General features: G+C 39.4%; 1 protein-coding gene across 3 annotated transcripts in view; it reads left to right on the forward strand.

The window, feature by feature from the left end:
• Positions 1-20307, forward strand: part of LOC146626696 (protocadherin-15-like) — a 200125-nt gene that overhangs the window by 166295 nt on the left and 13523 nt on the right. For 2 of the 3 annotated variants that reach the window (XM_085360748.1, XM_085360746.1), the window contains 3 exons: positions 17517-17538; positions 18170-18208; positions 18466-18539. In XM_085360748.1, the coding sequence (XP_085216874.1) occupies positions 17517-17538; positions 18170-18208; positions 18466-18539 (135 nt within the window). Of the gene's footprint in view, positions 1-1692; positions 1699-2586; positions 4178-17516; positions 17539-18169; positions 18209-18465; positions 18540-20307 lie in introns of those variants that run through there. The other variant, XM_085360747.1, reaches the window with a different exon arrangement.

Genomic DNA, 20307 nt, shown 5'->3' on the forward strand with positions numbered 1-20307 from the left:
CTTAATTTATAAAGACTGCCCCGGGCGATAATTATTTCTATTGATAAACTGCAGCTCGTGTTTAACTCAAGTGGGATCTTCCTGTATTTGTGCGTGTATGTGTGTTTACTAGGATTTCTTCCCTAATACTTCCACATCTATACTACTGTATCTGCATCTCTGCCTTCTTGCAGGCACTGAATCTCTAAAAACCATAAAACCCGGCAAAGTGCAAAAGTTTGCACATTTATAATTAAAGCCCATTATCAAACTGCTCAGTAGACTGATTTTCAAGGCTTTTTTAAATGTAATTATCTTTGGCTGTTCTCTTGACAGACTTAGTTTTTAATGTCTGTTTTCAATTACCTGTGAAAAATTAGGTGTTCTTAACTTATTATTAGCAGCACATTAAATGAAGCATGTTTTTTAAATGTTAAATTAATAGTCACATTATTAAGTGATACAGCATATTTCATCTCTTGGGCTGGCTACATAACCAGATCTGTAGAATAAGTCCAGATTTGTTCAAATATGTATATTTGCATAATGTCCCCTTGTATCCATGGCGATACAGGACTTTTTTTTTTTCTTTTCTTTAATGGTGCTTGGCCATTAGGTAGCAGAGAAGAGCTTAATTTCAGCCAAGAAATTAAATTACAGAATAATACCCTATGATTTTATGTACATAGCAATAACTAAAGAAATTAGCAGTAAATTATTTACATTTTTTTAATCAAAACATCAAAATAAAAGTTTTTAATGAAATGCTTCAGTACATCTTAGACGAGCACTAAAATGTGTTTAAGGTGTTTTTTTGCAGCCCCCATTCCTGAAGCAGCTGTCAAATCTTAGTATATAGTAAATACCTTAATGTATAATAGTAAAGTATTTATTAAAGGTAAATGAATGCCATAAAAACAAGGAAGACTGCATTAACACTCAACAGCAGCACAACCAGGGCAGAAAAGTTATATAATAAATGGATATATTAAAAAAACAAAAAGAAAAAACAGCATCCCAGTGTTCCCCTACTTGTCTCTGATCTGCTACCATGTTTTATAGACACTGACCAAATTATTCCTTCATAAAGCCTCTGTCACACAGGCCTATAAACCAGTGACCACCTGGAAACCTCCAGGCACCGGGGGAAAAAGTGTATTCCCTGTCCAGTAGCTGAGTGGTTGCACGCCACGCTGTTTGCTGAAACTAACAAGCCTTCCAAGAAAATGTTCCGCCTTTTAAAGCGTGCTGGTTCCAGCCATAGGAAGTATAGAAGATAGACTATGCTACAATGACATCACTGCATGATCATTGGCTGCTGCCTTGTCAATCTCAAGTCAGTAGCCAGTGAGCATTAGATAGATTGGATGGTTAGGCTTTCTTTTTGGCACTTAGAATGGTATTAATTAGGCAAAGATTGATTAACAATGATGTATTAAGTTCTGAAGATCTCTTATCTTGATCTTGGTCTCATTTATTTAAAAAAAGGTGTGGGGGGGGGGGGGGGGGGGGGGGTAATAATCCAGTCTTTTAGTTCTGTTGTAGATTATTCTAAATGAAGTTTCTCTAAAACTGCCTGGAGCTCTTATCTTTCACAACTCTGACCATTTTATGTTTTTTTTTTATTAATTTTATCTAATTATCTAATCTTCTTCACATCTTATCATCTTCTTCATTTACTCTCTTCCACCCAACCTCATCCACCGCTGACAGACAAAAGTGAGTAGGATGTTGAAAGCTGTGTCTGTAACGAGGAGTGTAACTCTGTGAATGTGTGACATTTTTGTTCTAATTTTGTCCTGGATAGTAAGTAGTTATTCTTTTTTTATATTCATGGTAGGTTGGTAGATCTCACAGCAAATGCGTTAACCGTTAGATTTTCTTTTAAAGCTGTATGGTTATGGGACACCAAGAGTCTGCAGAGTTTCGTCGCTGTCACAAACTAACACTACTGAATTCACTGATTAACATACTTTTGTTAGAGAGAAGAGAACGTAACCAGTCCTTTGCTGTAAGAAAATCTGCATACTCTCAACGCCTCATGACACAGTAATCTATCCCCCCGTCAGATGTGGCATCGTTCATAGCAGTGCTGCAGAAACGTCTTTGTGGTGTGCTTAAAATCTAGTTTCCTTTGTTATTCAAATCTATTTTTTGTGCTCCATCTTTTGGCCCCCTGGTAAAAAAAAAAAAACAGCACCAAAATAAAAACATCTTACCTCTTAAGATCCCTCCGCCTTTGCTTCCCGATCTTTTCTACATTTATCTGTTATTGTGAGGTGTGTTGTCATTACACGTGTCCAACCTCAGGTCTAGCAGACCGTCCTCTTTTATCTGCCTTTCTACCCTTCCTCTTGATTCTGTTGTTGTCTCTTCTCATTGCAAAACATTTCATTTTATTTTTATCAGTGTAATTGTTTTATTGGTGCTTTCATTTAAATTTCATTCAGCTACAATCCTTCTTCCATTTCATTTAGCTTTGATTTATATAGCTACATTTTTCCTATTCATTATTACCCTTGTCCCTCATATTTTATCTGTAATTCTTTTATTTCTTCTTTCATTCCATTTTCTGTCTCATTTTTTCCCCCTCTATCCATGTACCAGCCGTTCAAACCACAGTGGTGCTGGCGGGAGTGGTGGCAGTTTGGATGAAAGTGACCGCCAACGTCTGATCTCAGACTTTGCCACTAGAGCGATTGCGGTCCATCGCCAGTGCGTTGCTAATGGAGGAGTGCTCCACAATTTCCCCAAATCTGAATCCAACATCACCTTTCTTTCTGATGAAAACCCCCTGACTATTAAAAATCCCATCTACCATGAGGATGGGACTTTGAGTAGTCCAGAGACTCTTGGAAGAAGCCAAAGAAGAAAGGATCTTCTTGGGAATTTCTCCCCTTCCAGGAAAGGCCTTCGAGAGGCCTGGCTGAGGCTCAGCTCTCCCGTGTGTGATGTGGGGTTTGGTGGTTACAGCGGCAGTGACAGTGGATGGGGATCAGGTGGTGGACACAGCTGGACCCTCCCATCAAGACTGCATCGAAGAGAGATATATGACGCTTTGAGGCGCCAAGTAGTTATGGATCCCGTTCAATGGGAGCTAGAGCTCCTAAAGGCCAAATTCAAAGAAAGTAAAGATGCTGGCCTGGATTCAGGCTTTGATCGTGGGCTGGATTCAGACATAATGGGAAGTCCAAGTCTGGAACCCAAACTGACAGTGAAAGAACAAGCCAGACAGTTTGAGCAACAGGCACTTCAGGAAATGAGACAAAGGCAAAACAGAGACTCCCGAGGATCTCTGTCACCTGATATTTTACTTTCTGTTTTGCCAGAAACTCCTCAGCATTACAAGCATGCCCCCACCCAGAGTGTCCAGAATCCTCAGAATACAGAGGGACCCCCAAGTATCATCGTCACTCAGAGTGACGGAGGGACCCCTCCGCCAAGTCATAAGCCAACTCCTCCAGTGCTGCGGCGCTTTGGGGCAAATTTAACAGGAAATCAGGGTTCAGAAGACAGACTTCAGGTCCACTTAGAGTTTATTCCCGATCCTCCTTCAACACCTCCACCGCCACCACCGCACCCTCAAACCTCTGCTCCTCCTCCTCCACCTCCTCCTCCCCCCTCATCTCCTCCTCCATGTCATCCTCCTTCCCAACCTCCTGGCTCTCCAGCTTCATCCATAAAGTGTAACCATATAGAAAAACAGGCTCCTCCACCCCCTACACCGCCACCGCCTCCGCCTCTCCCTCCCCCAGTGTCACCCTCAGTCCACCATCCATCCATGTTTGTCCTCCCGTCACTCTCAGAGGTGCCTGCTCTGCGGCCTGTGTCCCTCCGACCACCACCGCCGCCCCTACCGGTGGAACCCGAACCTCCCCGAAAAGAGCTGAAGGGAATCTTAAAGAACATCCAAAACATAGCAGATATTGAGAAGTCTGTGGCCAACATGTTTAGCCAGATAGATCAGAAGCAGATTCCGCTAAAAAAGGTAAGGAAGAGCCGGGCCTCCATGGATTCCCTGGATTCTCTCGATTCCTTGGATGTGCTACCAGCTGGAGGGGGAGAAGGGGGAGACAGTGGTAAAGAAGGAGGAGGAGGAGAAGATCCTCCACCTCCACAGATTCAGCCCAACCCTAACATGAACTCCATCGTTGAAGAGCTTGAGAAGCGATTCCCCTCTCAGTCAACAATGCTCTAGCCTTTCCTTTTCTGGAATTTCTTCACACTGCTGCAGAGTCGACCATAAAGCTGTCAGGGAACGGATGTTCAACTTCAACACCATCAGAAAAAGAACTTTGCCGCATATACTGTAAACTCTACGGGCAAAAGAAAAATCATTTTTCTCTCAGCTGAAAGTTCTTGCTATGAACAAAAAAGAAGGTTAAAATTCTCGCTGATGGGCGTTATTGAAACAAAACTTGTGAAGTATATTTTTCAGGTAAAGCCAATTACATAAATGTCATCAAAAGTTATGCTCGGTCAGCAGGAGTCTGTGTTTTTCACACACTGATATTTAACGAGATACATAGTTGTTGACAGACACTTGCTGTAATGAGAAACTGATTACAAGCTGGACTCGGCTTCAACGCTCCCTCTGAACTTTGAAACAAGTTGATTACAGACGTATCAGATGTGAAAAAGAAAATCAGACAAGGAAGAACATTGTTAACTCCGACAACCTTGATTGATATTTGCCGGACGGGGATTCTTTGTCTTCAAATGGGTAATTTTGTTGCAGTATTTATGCTCTTACAGAGCAACAAGCAGTGATGCTTATTGATTGATGCAATTACTGCCACATTGAGTTTTTCCATTTGATTTATTCTTTGTTACACAGTTACAAAGTGCTGTCATCTTTACTGTGACATTTTTTGTTCCCCTGTACAATTACATTTTCTGTCTTGCCCTATCAGTAGGCTGCTGTCTGCAACCATATTTCCATCTTTTCTATTAATTCGAGCGGTGCACTGTTTATCCTTTTCTGTCAAGTCTCCTAAAAATGTTGTTTCATATGTACAGCCCAGCCACAATATTAAAACCATCTTCCTGTCTCCTTGTTAAGTCTGAAGTACCTTCCCAGTTCTAGGCTCCATCAAAAGAAAATCCCTAAAGCAAACAAACAGGGACTATTTAGGATTTAAAATAGTCCAAAGTCTTCCAGCTCTAATAAGGTGATCAGAAAAATGTCCTTAATGAAGTGTAGCGTCCAGCCATCCATTAAAAAGAGGATTTACAGCAGGATTAGAAGATGATATTACAGAAGCTACTAATATGACATATAAAGAAGAGACACCATGTCAGGAGAGAAATGTTTCAAAAAGAAAAAAGTGCAAATAAATAAAAAAAACACTACTATAACTTTTCACAAAAAGTAAAAAAAAAAAAAAAGCTGAAAAAACGAAAGGTTTTGGGGGATGAGTGAAGTTAGCTTCACTAACCTCTAATGATCTGCCGCCCCATAGGTAGCTACAGAGGTATTGTTAGACTAAAATAAATACCCAGGTCTATCTCTTGTTTCCTCAGACTGTCCCCGAGCATTTTTTTCAGTGCAGGAGAGCTCATTCTCCTGCTGAGAGAGGCTGCTACCATCAGGGTGCATGGGGGTGGGGAGATGCTGTTTGTCTCTAACAATGTTTACCTGGGTGGTATGTGTCAAAGTAGCATCTGTGCCACGACCCAAAGTTTCACTGACGGACGTTTTATTATAATGAGACTGTATACTTTATATTTTACCTGTTCATGGTTTTAACGTAGGCGGCCTAATGGGTCTGTTTTTGATGGTAAGGCGATGTAAATTCAAACTGTTCTTGCAAAACAGGACGGGATGTAAAATAGGCTGCCAGCTTGCTAAGGGGCAGTGGTTTCGAGGGTTTGGACTGTGTTTGCAATTATCTTGTTTGCTTCAAGTAAATTGACAGCGATGTCGACTCTGGTAATTCTGTGAATAAACTTCCTGTATCATCTGCTCCTATAATGTAAGGAGACTGTCTGTATTGTCATGTTGTGTGTCAAGTTGGCTCCACAGTGTAGTGCAGGGGTGTCAAACATTAAGCCCAGGGGGCCAGAATTGGCCCGGCAAAGACTCTAATCCAGCCAACTGGACAGCTTTAGAAGATGTGACTGAGGGCCCACATTTTGGATTTTAAATAGGATTTTCATATGTTTTACAACTTTTTCTAACGATAATGGTCATTCATGCAACACCAAAGTAATCAACTAATCGCTAAACAATTAAAATACAGTTATGTACTATGAAGAAATTTTCACAGTAAATAAAGTAAAATAAAATAGGAGATTTTGACAAAAAATAATAAAAAATGTCTGTTTTATAATTACAGGCCAGTCAGTGATCTAAAAGAACTTTTTCTGTGATTTTACACATTTTCCTACAACTTCAACCAGATTAGTCTGCTGACAGATTTTTTTCATTTTTACTACTGCAATATTTCTCCAAAAATTGAGATTTACTGTTGACATGATACATATTTTTCTTACATTAAAACAGACAGAAGGGCAGGTTTCTGGTGTGGTAAAGTAGGCGTTATGTGGTCCATGATCTGAAATGATTTTGACCCCACTGGTGTAGTGGTTTTTGCAAAAATCCCTGGTTGATCAGGTAGGGCATCTGGTGTTACAGAAATCTGCCAAATCAGACATGTGGAGCTGCCTGCTGTGGTAACCCTTGTGTCAGACGTTCCCTAACCTAACAAATTACTGTCAGAGCCAAAACAGCTGTTAAAAAACCTCAATGGCAATAGTAAGTTCCTAAAAATACTATTATACTTGCTGTTGCAAATTACCTGTTCTTGATCGTGGTTTTTAGGAGACAGGGTTGGTCTTTTTACACTGTTTCAACTTAAGGAATTCAAATCGTGGCCACATTCTTATCTCTTTTGTGTGTTTTTCTCATTTAGCTGATAGTTTGTGTTTAAACGGGAAAAAAACACTCATTTGTCTTCAGTTCCTCAGGTTGATTCCCAGCTTTCTTTGTCATTCCACATCTCTCGTTAATTCCTTAAGTCGATTCATGTCATTAGGTAATTGCGTCTTTTCTGTTACCTCTGGACCCATGTTGTCTGCTCATCCATAGTGGCCCCAGCCTCTTTTAATGTCCTATAAGGTCATGAGCCTTGTTTTCTTTTTCAAGGACACAGTTGTGATTTATGCAGATGGGTGAACAGCCAAACTAAAAAATAAATCTAAAACATTCATGCGGTTTGATGTTTTTGTTAACAATATCTGCTACATTTTTCACAAAGATTTTCTAGAGGGTTTCTCGAGGGCGGATTTCTCTGGGTACTTAATGTGTGAATAAATTGAAAAATACAAAAAAGGCCGAAAAAATTAGATTTCTTTTTTTCAATAAAATATGTGGTGCTACCAAAGGCTCCAAGACATTTTTGTTTTATGAAAATCTGAAATTACTTTTACATGACTTGAGAACACAGGATATATTCAATGGCAGGCATAAATAAAGCTATTCAGCGCATTAATACTTGAACAGCAATCTCTTAAAAACTGTCCTCAGATGAACTTGTTCTAGATCAGTAGTTCCCAAACTACCGTACGCGTACCCTCGGGGGTACGCAAGTGGCTGTAGGGGGTACGCGTGGGTTGGGGTTGGAGTGGGGATCAAAAGTTTTAAAAGCCGAAATTTGCGCTAATGCAGTTTTTTTTGCCTGTCAAATACATGACTATATACCACCCTCTGGTGTTCAGCAAAAAAATAGCTCTGACAAAATACATGGGCGTGATTTGCCCAAATGACTGACACCTAACAGTTGAAGTTGCCTCCAAGCATTCAGTGCAGCGCGAAAATGGACAAGTGGTTAACAAGAAAAAAAGGCCCTACCACAGAGACACCGGCCACAACAACCAATAAGCTCATATCTGAAGATGCATTTTCCAGTGACCGCACAGGTGATTGTTCAACAACAATGTGTTCGTCAGATTTGGATGCTAGCAGTGCTAGCAGGGATGTATCTGTGGTTACTAGCCAAGTGGCTAGCATAGCTGGAGCCAGCCATGTGGAAAGTGATGAAGTGTCTGATGCGGAGCGTCAAAGTGGGAGAAAGCATGACAGCACGGACTGTAACACAACCTCATCAAAGAAGCGCAAATATGATGACAATTATATTTCGCTGGGGTTTACGTGTATAAATATTGGTGGATTTCCCCGGCCACAGTGTGTTATTTGTGCAAAAGTATTGTCTCAGAACTCAATGAAACCTTCACTTTTGCGCAGACATTTAGAGACAAATCATCCCCATTTGAAAAATAAACCAAGGGAATATTTTGAGCGACAGCTAAAATCACTTTCAACAAGTAAAACCTGCATTCAGGTGCCAGATCTTATGAATAAAAACAGACTACAAGCATCTTACATGGTCAGTTACAGAGTGGCTAAAAACAACAAACCCCACACTATTGTGGAGGACCTCATTCTCCCTGCTGCTTTAGATATGGTAGGGACAATGTTGGGGGAAAAGGCAAAAAAGACGATACAGTCCATTCCATCATCAAACAATACTGTCTTACGGCGCATCAATGCAATGTCAGAAAATGTTTTACAGCAGCTACTTCTGCGCATACGCCACAGTGAATGTTATGCAATACAGCTAGATGAGTCCACGGATGTGGCTGGCCTGGCGCATCTTCTCGTATATGTGCGCTACATTCATGAAGGAACCATCAAGGAGGACATGCTGTTCTGTAAACCGCTGGAACAAAGGACAACTGCCGCAGATATTTTTCAAAAGCTGGACACATTCATGAACACACATGGACTCGTGTGGGACAGATGTGTTGGCATCTGTACTGATGGCGCACGGGCCATGACTGGGAGACACGGAGGTGTGGTTTCGCGTGTGCAAGCAGTCGCGCCAGATGCCTCCTGGGTACACTGCAGCATCCACCGAGAGGCTCTTGCTGCAAAGGGAATACCTGTCCGTTTGAAACATGTTTTGGACACGAGTGTAAAAATGGTTAACTTTGTGAAAGCCAGGCCGCTGAACTCCCGCTTATTTGCTGCATTGTGCAATGAGATGGGCAGCGAGCATGAGACATTATTACTCCACACAGAGGTTCGCTGGCTATCTAGAGGGAAAGTGCTGACCCGTTTCTTTGAGTTGAGGGATGAACTTAAAGTTTTCTTCAGTAACCATCCCTTTGAGCTGTCTGAACATTTGCATGATGAAGAGTACCTTACCTGCCTGGCTTATCTGTGTGATATATTTTCTCGTCTGAACGAGCTCAATCTCGGATTACAAGGCGTTTCTGCAACTATATTCAATGTTCAAGATAAAGTTGAGGCCATGATAAAGAAGTTAAACCTTTGGAAGAACTGCTTGGATACAAACAACACTGAAGTCTTTCCTGTGCTGCATGATTTTCTGTGCTCTAATGATCTCACACTATCTAAAAGTGTAAAGCGCGAATGTAACGTGCACCTTGAGGAGCTGGCGGTGCAGTTACGCCGATACTTCCCAGAGACGGACGGCTCAAATGATTGGATACGTCACCCGTTCACCGCCGTGCCTACTTCGTTATCACCGTCTGACCAGGAGAGCCTAATTGAAATCGCCACAGATGGATCTCTAAAAGTTGAACACGCTCAAAAGAACCTGGCGGATTTCTGGATAGGGCTGCGCACTGAACAGCCCGCGCTGGCTAAGCGCGCTGTCAAGACTCTGATGCCTTTCGCCACCACATACTTATGCGAAAAGGGATTTTCTGCTTTAACAAACATGAAAACAAAATACAGAGCAAGACTTTGTGTGGAAAACGATTTAAGACTCAGCCTTTCCCAAATTGAGCCAAACATTGAAGAGCTGTGTGCCTCTGCTCAAGCACATCCATCACATTAAATAAAGTTCTGTTTAATGAAAGTTCATGGCCTTTATGCTCTCGACAAAAAAGTGAATTCTAATAAATCCTTTGATACACTGCTAGTATTAAGTAGTAAAGTTTGTTATTAAAACTCTGTCATTACTAAAAAATATTGATAAATTCATTTGGTGGTGAGAAATAATCGACTGTGCAGTATTTATCTTTATGCATGCGATATTGCAATGTATTTATAGACACTAATTAAGAGTCGTTCGTAGTAGGGGGTATGCGGCTGAGGGTGACATGTCTCAAGGGGTACGTGGCTGGAAAAAGTTTGGGAAGCACTGTTCTAGATAGTTTTCACTCTACTGCTTTACATTAGTTTAACTGGAACAGAAACAAAGTTAGAAACCCCACATGTGTATGTGTTTCCTGCATGATTTCCCTTAAAAAATGCCTCTGGGAGGAGCGAGAAGTGCCATGGGCATGTGCAAAATGGAATATATACTGACTGACAATGAAAGCATAGTTGCAAGTTGTCTTCGTCTTGGTGGAAATGTGCCAGAAAACTATGTCGAAGTATTCACATGTGCAGTGCTTGAAGTCTTGAAGCATATTAAAAAGAAACCACAATAATTCACTTGCTTTATATGAGGAATGCTGTGCTTTAAGAAGCTTGCATACTGGCATTTATTGGCCTGTAATTTACTCCACAGCTGAAAAATTAAAGGAAACATACACGTAATGGTGGGGTTAAAAAGCAAAAAACAAATTGAATAAGATTAAACTTAGAAAAAAGAAATGGAGGTGGTGGAGGTAGGTAAAAAAGAAAAAACTGCTTCCTAGGAAGACAAGCAAGAGGAGTTTAGCTCCAAGTCTTTTTGAACAACAATGATCAAAGTGCTACCAGGTGCGTTGCATCCTGGGATCCATCGGCTTGAATATTGTAGAGTCTTTATATAGCAGTATGAAGCGTCTTGAGGTGATTGTTGTTGTGAATTGGCGCTGTATAAATGGGTCAGGGAGAGCACCCAGCACAAAATCTGTGCCAAATCAAACGTGTGAACCCATCCACTGGGATGATCATCTGGGAAATAAGTGAGCAGCCAAAAGTCCCAAATAAAATTGAGGTTAAAATTATGCCTGAAAGAAAGGAAGGAGCAGGTAGAGCCAGCGACATCACCATAGTAGCATATAGCACGTGTCACAATGTGTCATCGTATTCATTCTCCAGTTCAGTGGGTACAACTTTCTTTTATTCTGATGAGGTGTAATCATAAAGCTGTACAAATGTGCATCCCTGTGCACCTCCTGACTGTTTCCAGTACAGCTCTTACAAATCTCACTTTGACTTTGACACTTGCACATCTACCATTTCACCATGCGGAGAAAAAAAAAAAAGCCATTTTCAGTTCAAGTTGGTGTTCTCCTAACTCAAAGATATGGCTTCAGCTCATGACCATGGGTTGCCATGATACCAATGTCTGCTTTTAACTAAACCTCTAGGAGGTTTTTATCTTTTTAGTTACATCAATAAAATCTAAGCTCATCAGTAGCCCCACTGACAGATGTCTTTCCCTCTTTGTCCTCCTACCCTAAAAAGAAACTCAAGTCCAAAAGTGGCTGTTAATACACATTGGAGGAGCTCCCATGTGTTATACAGGAGGACAAATGCATGTAGTTAGACGTGACTATGGTGATACGATTGCAACGCCGGCCAAGAAAATAATCTTGAAAGGGAAATTAGCCAAACTTAAATCAAGTATGACTTTTTTTAAAGCAAGAAAGAGTGAGTCATTCTTGGAGAATGAATCGTGAAACCTAACTGGGCAGTCTCACATGAAGAAGTTGCCAAGAAAAACAGATCAATTGAATAATTTATGCCAAATGCTGCTGTGTGGCATCGTTTGAAAACTGTGTAGTAGTGTGTGTTGTAAATACTTGGTCATTCCCTTCCATTCACAAGGGATGCACTTTTGTGCAGTTAACACAAGTGATTGAAAGACATGGACGGAACTGAAAAATGTTGACTGTCTATGACTCTTATGATGTGACACCAAATTTTGTCGGGTTTTTTTTGGCTTTGTCAGCTGCAGATTTCACAAGTCACTGACAGTTTCAACAAGTCTAAGGGAATCACAAACCCTGATGCTCGTATTTCTGCACAATGAGAGGATTTACGATGTGAGATGTCAAACTCTTTCCTCCTGTAGATTCGTGCTGTACTGTCGCAACAGAGTTTGCAAATTTGGTTGTTTTTGTTTGGGTTTTTTGTCATCATTTTTGTTTCTAAGCAGTGCGTTTTTCTTCCCAGCACACAGCACATAATTCCGCTATGAGTGTTGTACTGTCAAGATTTGATTTAATAAAAGGCTGTGTGCATCCAAAACAAAGGCCCAATCACACATTCACACAAGAGCCTTTGCATAATCAGGAGTGTGAATATGTACACACACACATGCACACACATCTACACAGCAGCATTAAACGGGTTGCAGGAGCTACTGTTTCAGCTGACTGGGCTGGAAATGTTTTATGTCAAGATTAGCTCTCACCCTCAGTCTGCTGCGTGTCTTTACACATACACACACACAGCATATCTTCATTGTCTCACAGACACATTTTGTTTGCAGCCTTTCAGTTCGTATTGTGCGCTTTTGCCGGAGAACAAACACCTTTAAGAAAGTGTATTGTTTTCGGCAATTATGTATAATTTACCTGAAAACTCAGGTGTGAGACACAGCCACTGAGAGTCTGGTGTAATTTTAAAGTCGCAGGTCTGTGTCCGTGTCACTGAAGCAGCAAATAGCCACTGAAAACGACAAAGGAAATAGTAATGCTTCGGTGTAAGCCTTCATTATTTTTAACACAATGTGTGTTGGGCTACATTGAAGTGATCCCTCGTTTTGCACTTTGCCAAACTCAAGCTGCCACACAGCTGTGTTGTCACTGCAAAATAGCAGTGCCACATTAAAAATAAAGAAAGAAATATGATGTGTATTATGTTCATTTCAGTTTGTTTACCATTCTTGTTTTCTTTTACCAATTTAAAAATTTGATTTGAGAATGTAGGTACCGAGTTGAAACCAAAAAGTCATCTCCGTGGTCAAAACTGAGCACTGTCAATGTGGCAAATATTGAAGCAGCAACAGATATTAGTCAAAAATAAATAAATAAATCAGTTTTACAGGTATTTCAAGCAATGTTCGGGTAATGAGTCGAGCAACTTAAAAAAAAAAAAAGACTAATATGTACTAATCCACCCAAAGATAATTCTTTAAATCAACAATAGTCTCATTTTTTGCGTGCGTTTTGGCTAGTTATCTTTAGCTTTTCATTAAGATTAACATTTTAAAATAAAACAGTTAATTTCTTAGAAATTATTTAACATAGTCATGAGAAACCACCTTACATCACTTTTTTTTAAGTGAATCCCAAAAAACAAGGTGTTGACTTTAATTCTATGTAGATATGAGGTTGGCTCAGAGTGATGAGTGAGAATTAGACCAGAATATTGCAAAGAACAAACTTAAATATGTAATGTTGTGATGTGTACACGACACCTTTTTCACAAACTCAAACTAGTATTACTGGGGTCTTTTAAGCTATTTAGAGTTTTGTGCATTTAAAGTCTGTTTCATTTGTCACAGGGTGAATTTAACACTCCAGACTCTTACAATTATTCCATCTTTTCCCGCAATATTAGTGTCACAGACTTAGGACTCTGTTAGCTCAGTAGGATAATGGCAGATCCAAAAGTATGACTCACCACTGAAGATTTTTTTTTTTTATATTATTTTAAAAATCATACTCTAATAGATATTCGAAACCAGTTCTGAAACAGAAACTTTCTTTTGCTGTACTAAAATAAAGTTGTTGTTTTTTAACAGCATGACCAGGTGACATTTAAGAAGTAACTCTAAATGATGTTGTAGTAATAAACACGACTTCCAGGTCTACTTTCATTTTGGAAATATTTTTCATCCATGACTATACGTCTAGAAAAAAACCTAAAGTGTTGTCAGGTGTTTTCAGCTGCTCCTTTATTTCTCAAGAAGTAATCACGATGACCTCCAAAGGATATGCGTGTTGATTTGTCTCAGACTGTATACTGAATGTGCTTCCTGAAGCAGTGGCTCAATAATATGATGGTTAACATGTTCGTCTAACATATGAATGATCCCGATTTAAGACTAGGAGCAGACACAAATTCCTAGGAGGGTTGTGCCTGGTGTAAAAATCTACCAAATCAAATACGCAGATCCATCCACCTCTTGTGAATAACGGAGAAGCTAAAAGAAGCTTTATGCCATCCCATTTATCTGGTCCTGAGACCACTAGAAGCACATTTCATTTGTGTCACCATCGGATTTTGAAGCAGAGCTCTCCCAGCTGTAAGGCAAATGTGTTAACCACTACATTCAAATTTCACCATCATGATGATGTCACACGTTCCTGATCCTGATAAAGAATTATCGCATCGCCTAAAATGTAACAAAACGTACCTGTTTTTGTTCTGATTATAAAAATAACTCGACTGAGCACGACTCCAGACATCTAAAACACTGCTCACATATTCAACACTGATTAGCAATTCAAGTAGTTTTGATGTTTTGCTCTGTGGAATTACAGAGGAATTGAGCCAGTGGCATTACATTTTTAGATTTTCGACTACCTGACCAGCTTTAATTTTTTTTAAAAACGTTGGCCTTACAAGATGCTGTGGCTCAAAATAATAAAATCAAACCTATGTAACGACTTTGGCACTGCAGCTCGAAGCTTTTGTTAAAGTGCTGAATAAGTATAATGCAAATAGGAAAATTGTTTAAGACAATATCTGTAATGGCCCTGAACTCGCAACCATATTTGCAACTCACCGGGGCACTTTCCTGCTTTCTCATCCACACCTGGTATTTTCTACATAACATGTGACTGTAATGAAAGGACAAATAGGTGAGGAAGGAAGAGGTGCAGAAGGCAGAAATAGAGGGTGAAACAGAAACATTGAGTATAAAGCCCTAAGAAGAAAGAGAAAAGAGGCTGTTATTGGGTGTCATAGTCTGAGTCTGTTCTTTAAGAGCTAATATTTCTCCCCTCCTGTTTCTCATACACGCTATGAGACAAGGTGGAGAGGACATGGAGAGCGAGAGTCAATCATGTCAAATGTGTGTATGTTTGTGTGCACGGTGGAGATCAGATAGCCGTCTGTGCCTTTTTGTCTCGAGAGGACCTAATAATGTGTCTGTCAGAGCAATAAGGGCAAGAAAAATAGACTTATCCTTCCACAGAAATATGCGCAGACATACACAGATTATGCTACACATGGTGGGAGGCATATTCTGATTCCAGCTCAAACGTAGACAGTAAACACACACTTTAAGATACAGTGACTGTGAAAAGGGTCATTACATTTTGAACCCGTAGATCACCCCAAACCATCCGTTTCATCTCTCCTTCCATTCACTCACCCATTTACCCTGTCTGCTCATACGCCCATCAGCGGTAATCCGCCCCATCCGACATCCTCAGCTTCGTATTTTAGCCGCATTTTGATACCCACTGGAAGGCGTGCGCCTGTGTGTGTTTAAGAGGCACATCTGAAATTCTAAAATGAATTAATGAGATGCTCGAGTGATTTACCAATTTGTGTGGATGCCTGCATGTGTTTGCACTTGAAGAGCAGACAGGAGAATGTGATGTGTCCTCCAAAAGTCTGCTTGTTGATGTGTGATACGTCTTCATTTTGCCAGCATTACCTTTGTTTCACATGACTGTACAGTCTGTGCAGCATAGTTAAGACAGACCAGACAGGTTATTGACTGTTTTTCTTCATTTCTCTCTTTGTATTTGTTCTTTTTTGCTTTTCACCCTCCTTCTTTTTAATCACATTTCCTGCCTCCCCTTATTAAAGTGTCTGCTACCTTCAATGTATCTACTTCTCTCTTAGTTGGTGTTTCTTGCTCTCTCTTTGTCATACTGTCTTTAATTTTATTTTTCTCATAGCAACAAGTATTAATTTCACAGTACTGTAAACATCATTAAGCTGTTGCGCATACATAATCAACTTAGCTGCTGGATGGATTCAGTCAGATATACAGTAAAATTAATTGCATGTTTGTTGACATTCTGAGTGTTTATTTTTTTCTGTCAAATCATATGAACTTGTTATTGTAGGGATACAAAAAAAGAAGTATGAAAAGTTACATAAAAAAGGATATCACTATGGTTGAGCTAGTCGATGATTAGCTTAACTTAGCACAGGGAAACAGCTAGCAAACACATGTGGTGCAGCACCCCGGAGTGAACGCTAATCTAACTCTTTAGTTGCTCACCTCTTCCCCACATCTGGATGATTGACAAGGTTACTTTTAAAATGTATTCCACTACAGATTACAGAATACATACCCCAAAATGCATTCCGTTAAATTACTCAGTGTGAGTAACGTAATCTGAATACTTTGGATATCTTGGATATATTGTCATGCTTTTTACAACTACATGAATGTACTATTGCTGTGTGATTTATTACTTTTACTGAAGGCTACTCGACACTGAGCTAACATTGTTAGCTGGCGTTGGCTGAGGTTAGTTCATCGACTGCTTTCAGAACTGCACACGATTATTTGCAGCTAGCAGGTTGTTAATGCTATCCATCAAGTCTAACAGTATGCAGTCTATGATAGCTCAGTGTAGCAGCCTTCAGTAATAGTAATAAATCAAACAGCAATAGTCCATCAAAGTTACTGAAGTGTCACAAAACTCAGGTAGCTCCCACAACTAAAACAAGGTAGTTACAGTAGGCTAACGTTAGTTAGAACTTACTTCCAGATGTTTCTTTTGGTTGGAGGTGGAGTCTTTTGACTCTGAGAGCAGCTTGTTTGCTGGCAAACAGATTTTGCATTGAAGACTTCTCAGACTTCTGCCATTCCTTTCTTATTTAAATAAGAAGTGGTGTCGGAATTTCCAAGTAACATATGCATTCCTGCCCCGGCTCTGTTGTGTTGGCTTCAGGTCCATTTTGTAGCTGACAGCACCAACATTAACAGGACGCTTACATTAGAGCCTCTTATTTTGTGTTTTGTTTGGGTTTCCAGCAATGTGTGGATTTACCAGAATTAGAGAAGGGATATCCTAACTTATGAAACAGGAAAAGACAGCCGTGTAATCCATTTATTTCAACAAAGTAACTGTATTCTAAGTATCCCCTTTTATGATTATTACTTCTTTGGTTAATATTGACATACACCATTAACAGTATTCTCAACAGCAGAATGACTTCATATGAGTTGCAAATGAGATGTGAAATTGCATTCGTAAATCTCTAATCACAATATTTGCAAAGATACAACAACAATAGACGTGGATGACACAATGGCTTCTATTTCATTTGGCTGTGTTTCTCTTTCTCTCTTACAAAGTCGTCGTCCATTATCCATTTTTCTCAACGTACACAAAATCTCATACAATCACTTAGACGCAACTCATCTTCTTGCTTCCTTCCTGGAAACTGGGTTAATTTACACTCACTGTGAAATATTTCCAGTAAGCCTCATCTATTTTTTTTTTTTTTTTATTATTTAAAAATTTCCTTTACAGGAAGAAAAGATTCTCATCAAAGCACTGACATGTATGTTAAGACAGAGCTATAGCCCAGGCAGTGTGTTTTCTTGGTAATATTAGGCTCACTTTTGCTCTCTTTGATCTTGTAGGCGTGGATATGGACAACATGAGGTAGGTGTCTTGGGTGTGCATGCTGTCGTTGCATGTCTGCACGCTTTCACTTACATTTATGCCCTGGTTTGCTTTCCATCTTTTTTTCTGTTTGATGCTATCAAGAAGAAAGAGCATTTACAGTACACAGTGCATGTAACTGGCTTTATAAAATATAATTTAAAAAGGCCACTACAGTACATGGAAATCTTGAAGTTAAATATATGTTTAAAAACTTTACCCACTCTTTTAAGATTCCAAAAAGTTGGCTCTTTAGACATCCTGGACATTTCTGCCACGTCCCCATTGTTAAATACATGTCATCGGTCTAGCCTTCCTATAAAGAGTCATCCAGTCACTTGTGCAGTGCATGCATTTTCAAACTCAATTTCAGCTTAAATTGAGTTCAGAAGTTATATCCGCTGCTTGATAAAACCTCATCCCCATGTTCCTACAATCTGACAGATAACATCAAATGAAAGCATATACATACATTGGATCCTGAGCTTTCTAGAGAAGCTGAATGGCAGGGCATCAGCTATCGATTTTATGTTTCTAATATAGATGTACACATTTCTGAGGGACAGCGCTGAAATACTTCCATTTTGCTTGTTTTTTATTTCCATTCACCACTTTTCTGTCCCTCTGGTAGACGCAACAACTTCTCCGACCTTCTCTGCTCCGACCTGAGGTACTCAGTCCCTCTCTTGTTTCAGTACTTATTTAATCCCTATGGGCGTCTGTCTGTTGGAGTATGGGTTTGTGGAAGTTTTAATGCAGTCAAAGTCATCACTATGAGTGTGTATGTATGTGTAGTCATGTCCTATCAAATTATCTGTTTGTGTGTGTGTGTGTGTGTGTGTGTGTGTGTGTGTGTGTGTGTGTGTGTGTGTGTGTGTGTGTGTGTGTGTGTGTGAAGCTTCTAACAAAGATCTGTCAATCTAACAGGAACTATCAATGGAATCTGGCATCGATCCTGGCCATGACTACTACACACAGGATTATTACAACTATGACCACGGGTTAGTACATCGCCGCACATCAAATTGTACTTCTTTGTTATACCCAGCTTGTTTTTGCACGCGTCCTTTATCGTTTTGGTGTTTTCTTTCCATGTAAATTTTGTCAGGCTTTGAAAACGTTCATATTAGCTCTAAAGTCAGGAACAATGAACCTGAGAATATCAAATTTAAAATAATGCAGTTAGCAAAAGAAAAGCTATTTAGAGCTAATCTTTCTTTTCCATGCTTTATTTTTCAACAATAGACAGGACGTACAAAAGACATTGAACAATAACAGGGGAAAAAAATACATAAATATTCAGATATGTGTGTGCATGTTGCATGTTTTAGGGTGGTGCTGTACGACTTCGCTTTCAATAGCTGATATTAGTGAGTGAGGGTAAAATAAATGGAATCACAAGTAAACAAATGCAGAACAATATAAGAGCAAAGAGCAACAAAAACACAAATCAATCAAGTTAGTTACACAGTAAAGGTTTGTGTGTAAAAGACTTAAACTATCTCTTATTTTTATATTTTGCTGGGAAAATCAAGTGCTTTCCAGATGGTGGCTCCAAATCTGACGATATTTTCCGCATTTATAATTCTATCAGTTTTGAAAACATCTCCACCACCAGCCAAAATGCAGCTCTAAACTATAACAGAGTCTCCATGTTGATGATGAACTGAACCAGAAATTTGGATTCATCTCTTTATCAGACCTGTTGCCACTGATTTTGAGTCCAGTTGTTGTGTAATTTGGTTCTTTCCCTTCCTTAAGAATGGCTTCTTGACTGCCAACCTTCCACTGAGACCATTTCTGATGAGGCTTCAGTGAATAGTAGATGGATTCACTGAAGGGCCAGCTGCATTTTTTAGGTCCTGTGCTAGTTTTTTCATTTTAAGGACAGAACTTCATAAAATTTTTAAGGATTCACTGCACACTGCCAAAATATGCCACGTTTTCAAATAATAGCTCTTCAGGAAACACATTGTCGGTGCAAAAATTTGAACAAACGGTGTGTTTTTGTTACTAATTACAAACCTAAAGATTTAAAATCAGTTCTTTGGTAAGTTGTCTGTTACGTATAGACATAACACTGGCTCATCCCTTTGTGTCAGTGCTTTTTTATGCTTTAATGATCAAGGTTACGTGTCTTTACGCACAAAAATCAGATGAGAGTAGCATGGCAGATCTTTACTTTGATTACACAAACATTATGTAGCAGTGGGTAATTGATAATAGGTATTGATTTGCAAATAACTGGACGTGAATAACTTATAATATTATACTTAAGTATATCCCTCAGCTCGTTCTCTTACTCTTAACAATATTTAAATGAAGAAGAGTGCGCGTCCAAAGTAATGTGTTGTTAAGAATCCTTATAACTCATATGTGTGGTCAATACAAACAATGACAGTAAGAAACATAGTTTTAAATAGCTCTAAATAGCATTATTATAACTGACCTTCAGATCAATGTTTTGACCTAGAAGGAGAGGTCAGAGGTCAGATGTTACATGATGTTTTAAATCTTTATACAGTACTTTCTATGTGGTAACACGCCACACTTGTAAGAATGACAATTTCTAAGTTTTAAATTTCTAACTTTTCAGTTTTAGACTAACTGATTAAGTTGACCTTGAAGATCTTGGTGGATATAAGCCAGTTTTTTAATAAATTTTAAATTATTAACTTGACCTCACTCAAAATTAATTTAAATTAATTTAAAAAAAAAAAACCTAATTCCTAGCATTTTTGGACAGTTGTGTCAAAATGTCTCAACCAG

The sequence above is a fragment of the Diplotaxodon limnothrissa genome, linkage group LG8 (genome assembly GCF_057381915.1).
Source record: "Diplotaxodon limnothrissa isolate DT_005_m linkage group LG8, D_limnothrissa_male_GT1.1, whole genome shotgun sequence".
Classification (NCBI taxonomy): domain Eukaryota; kingdom Metazoa; phylum Chordata; class Actinopteri; order Cichliformes; family Cichlidae; genus Diplotaxodon; species Diplotaxodon limnothrissa.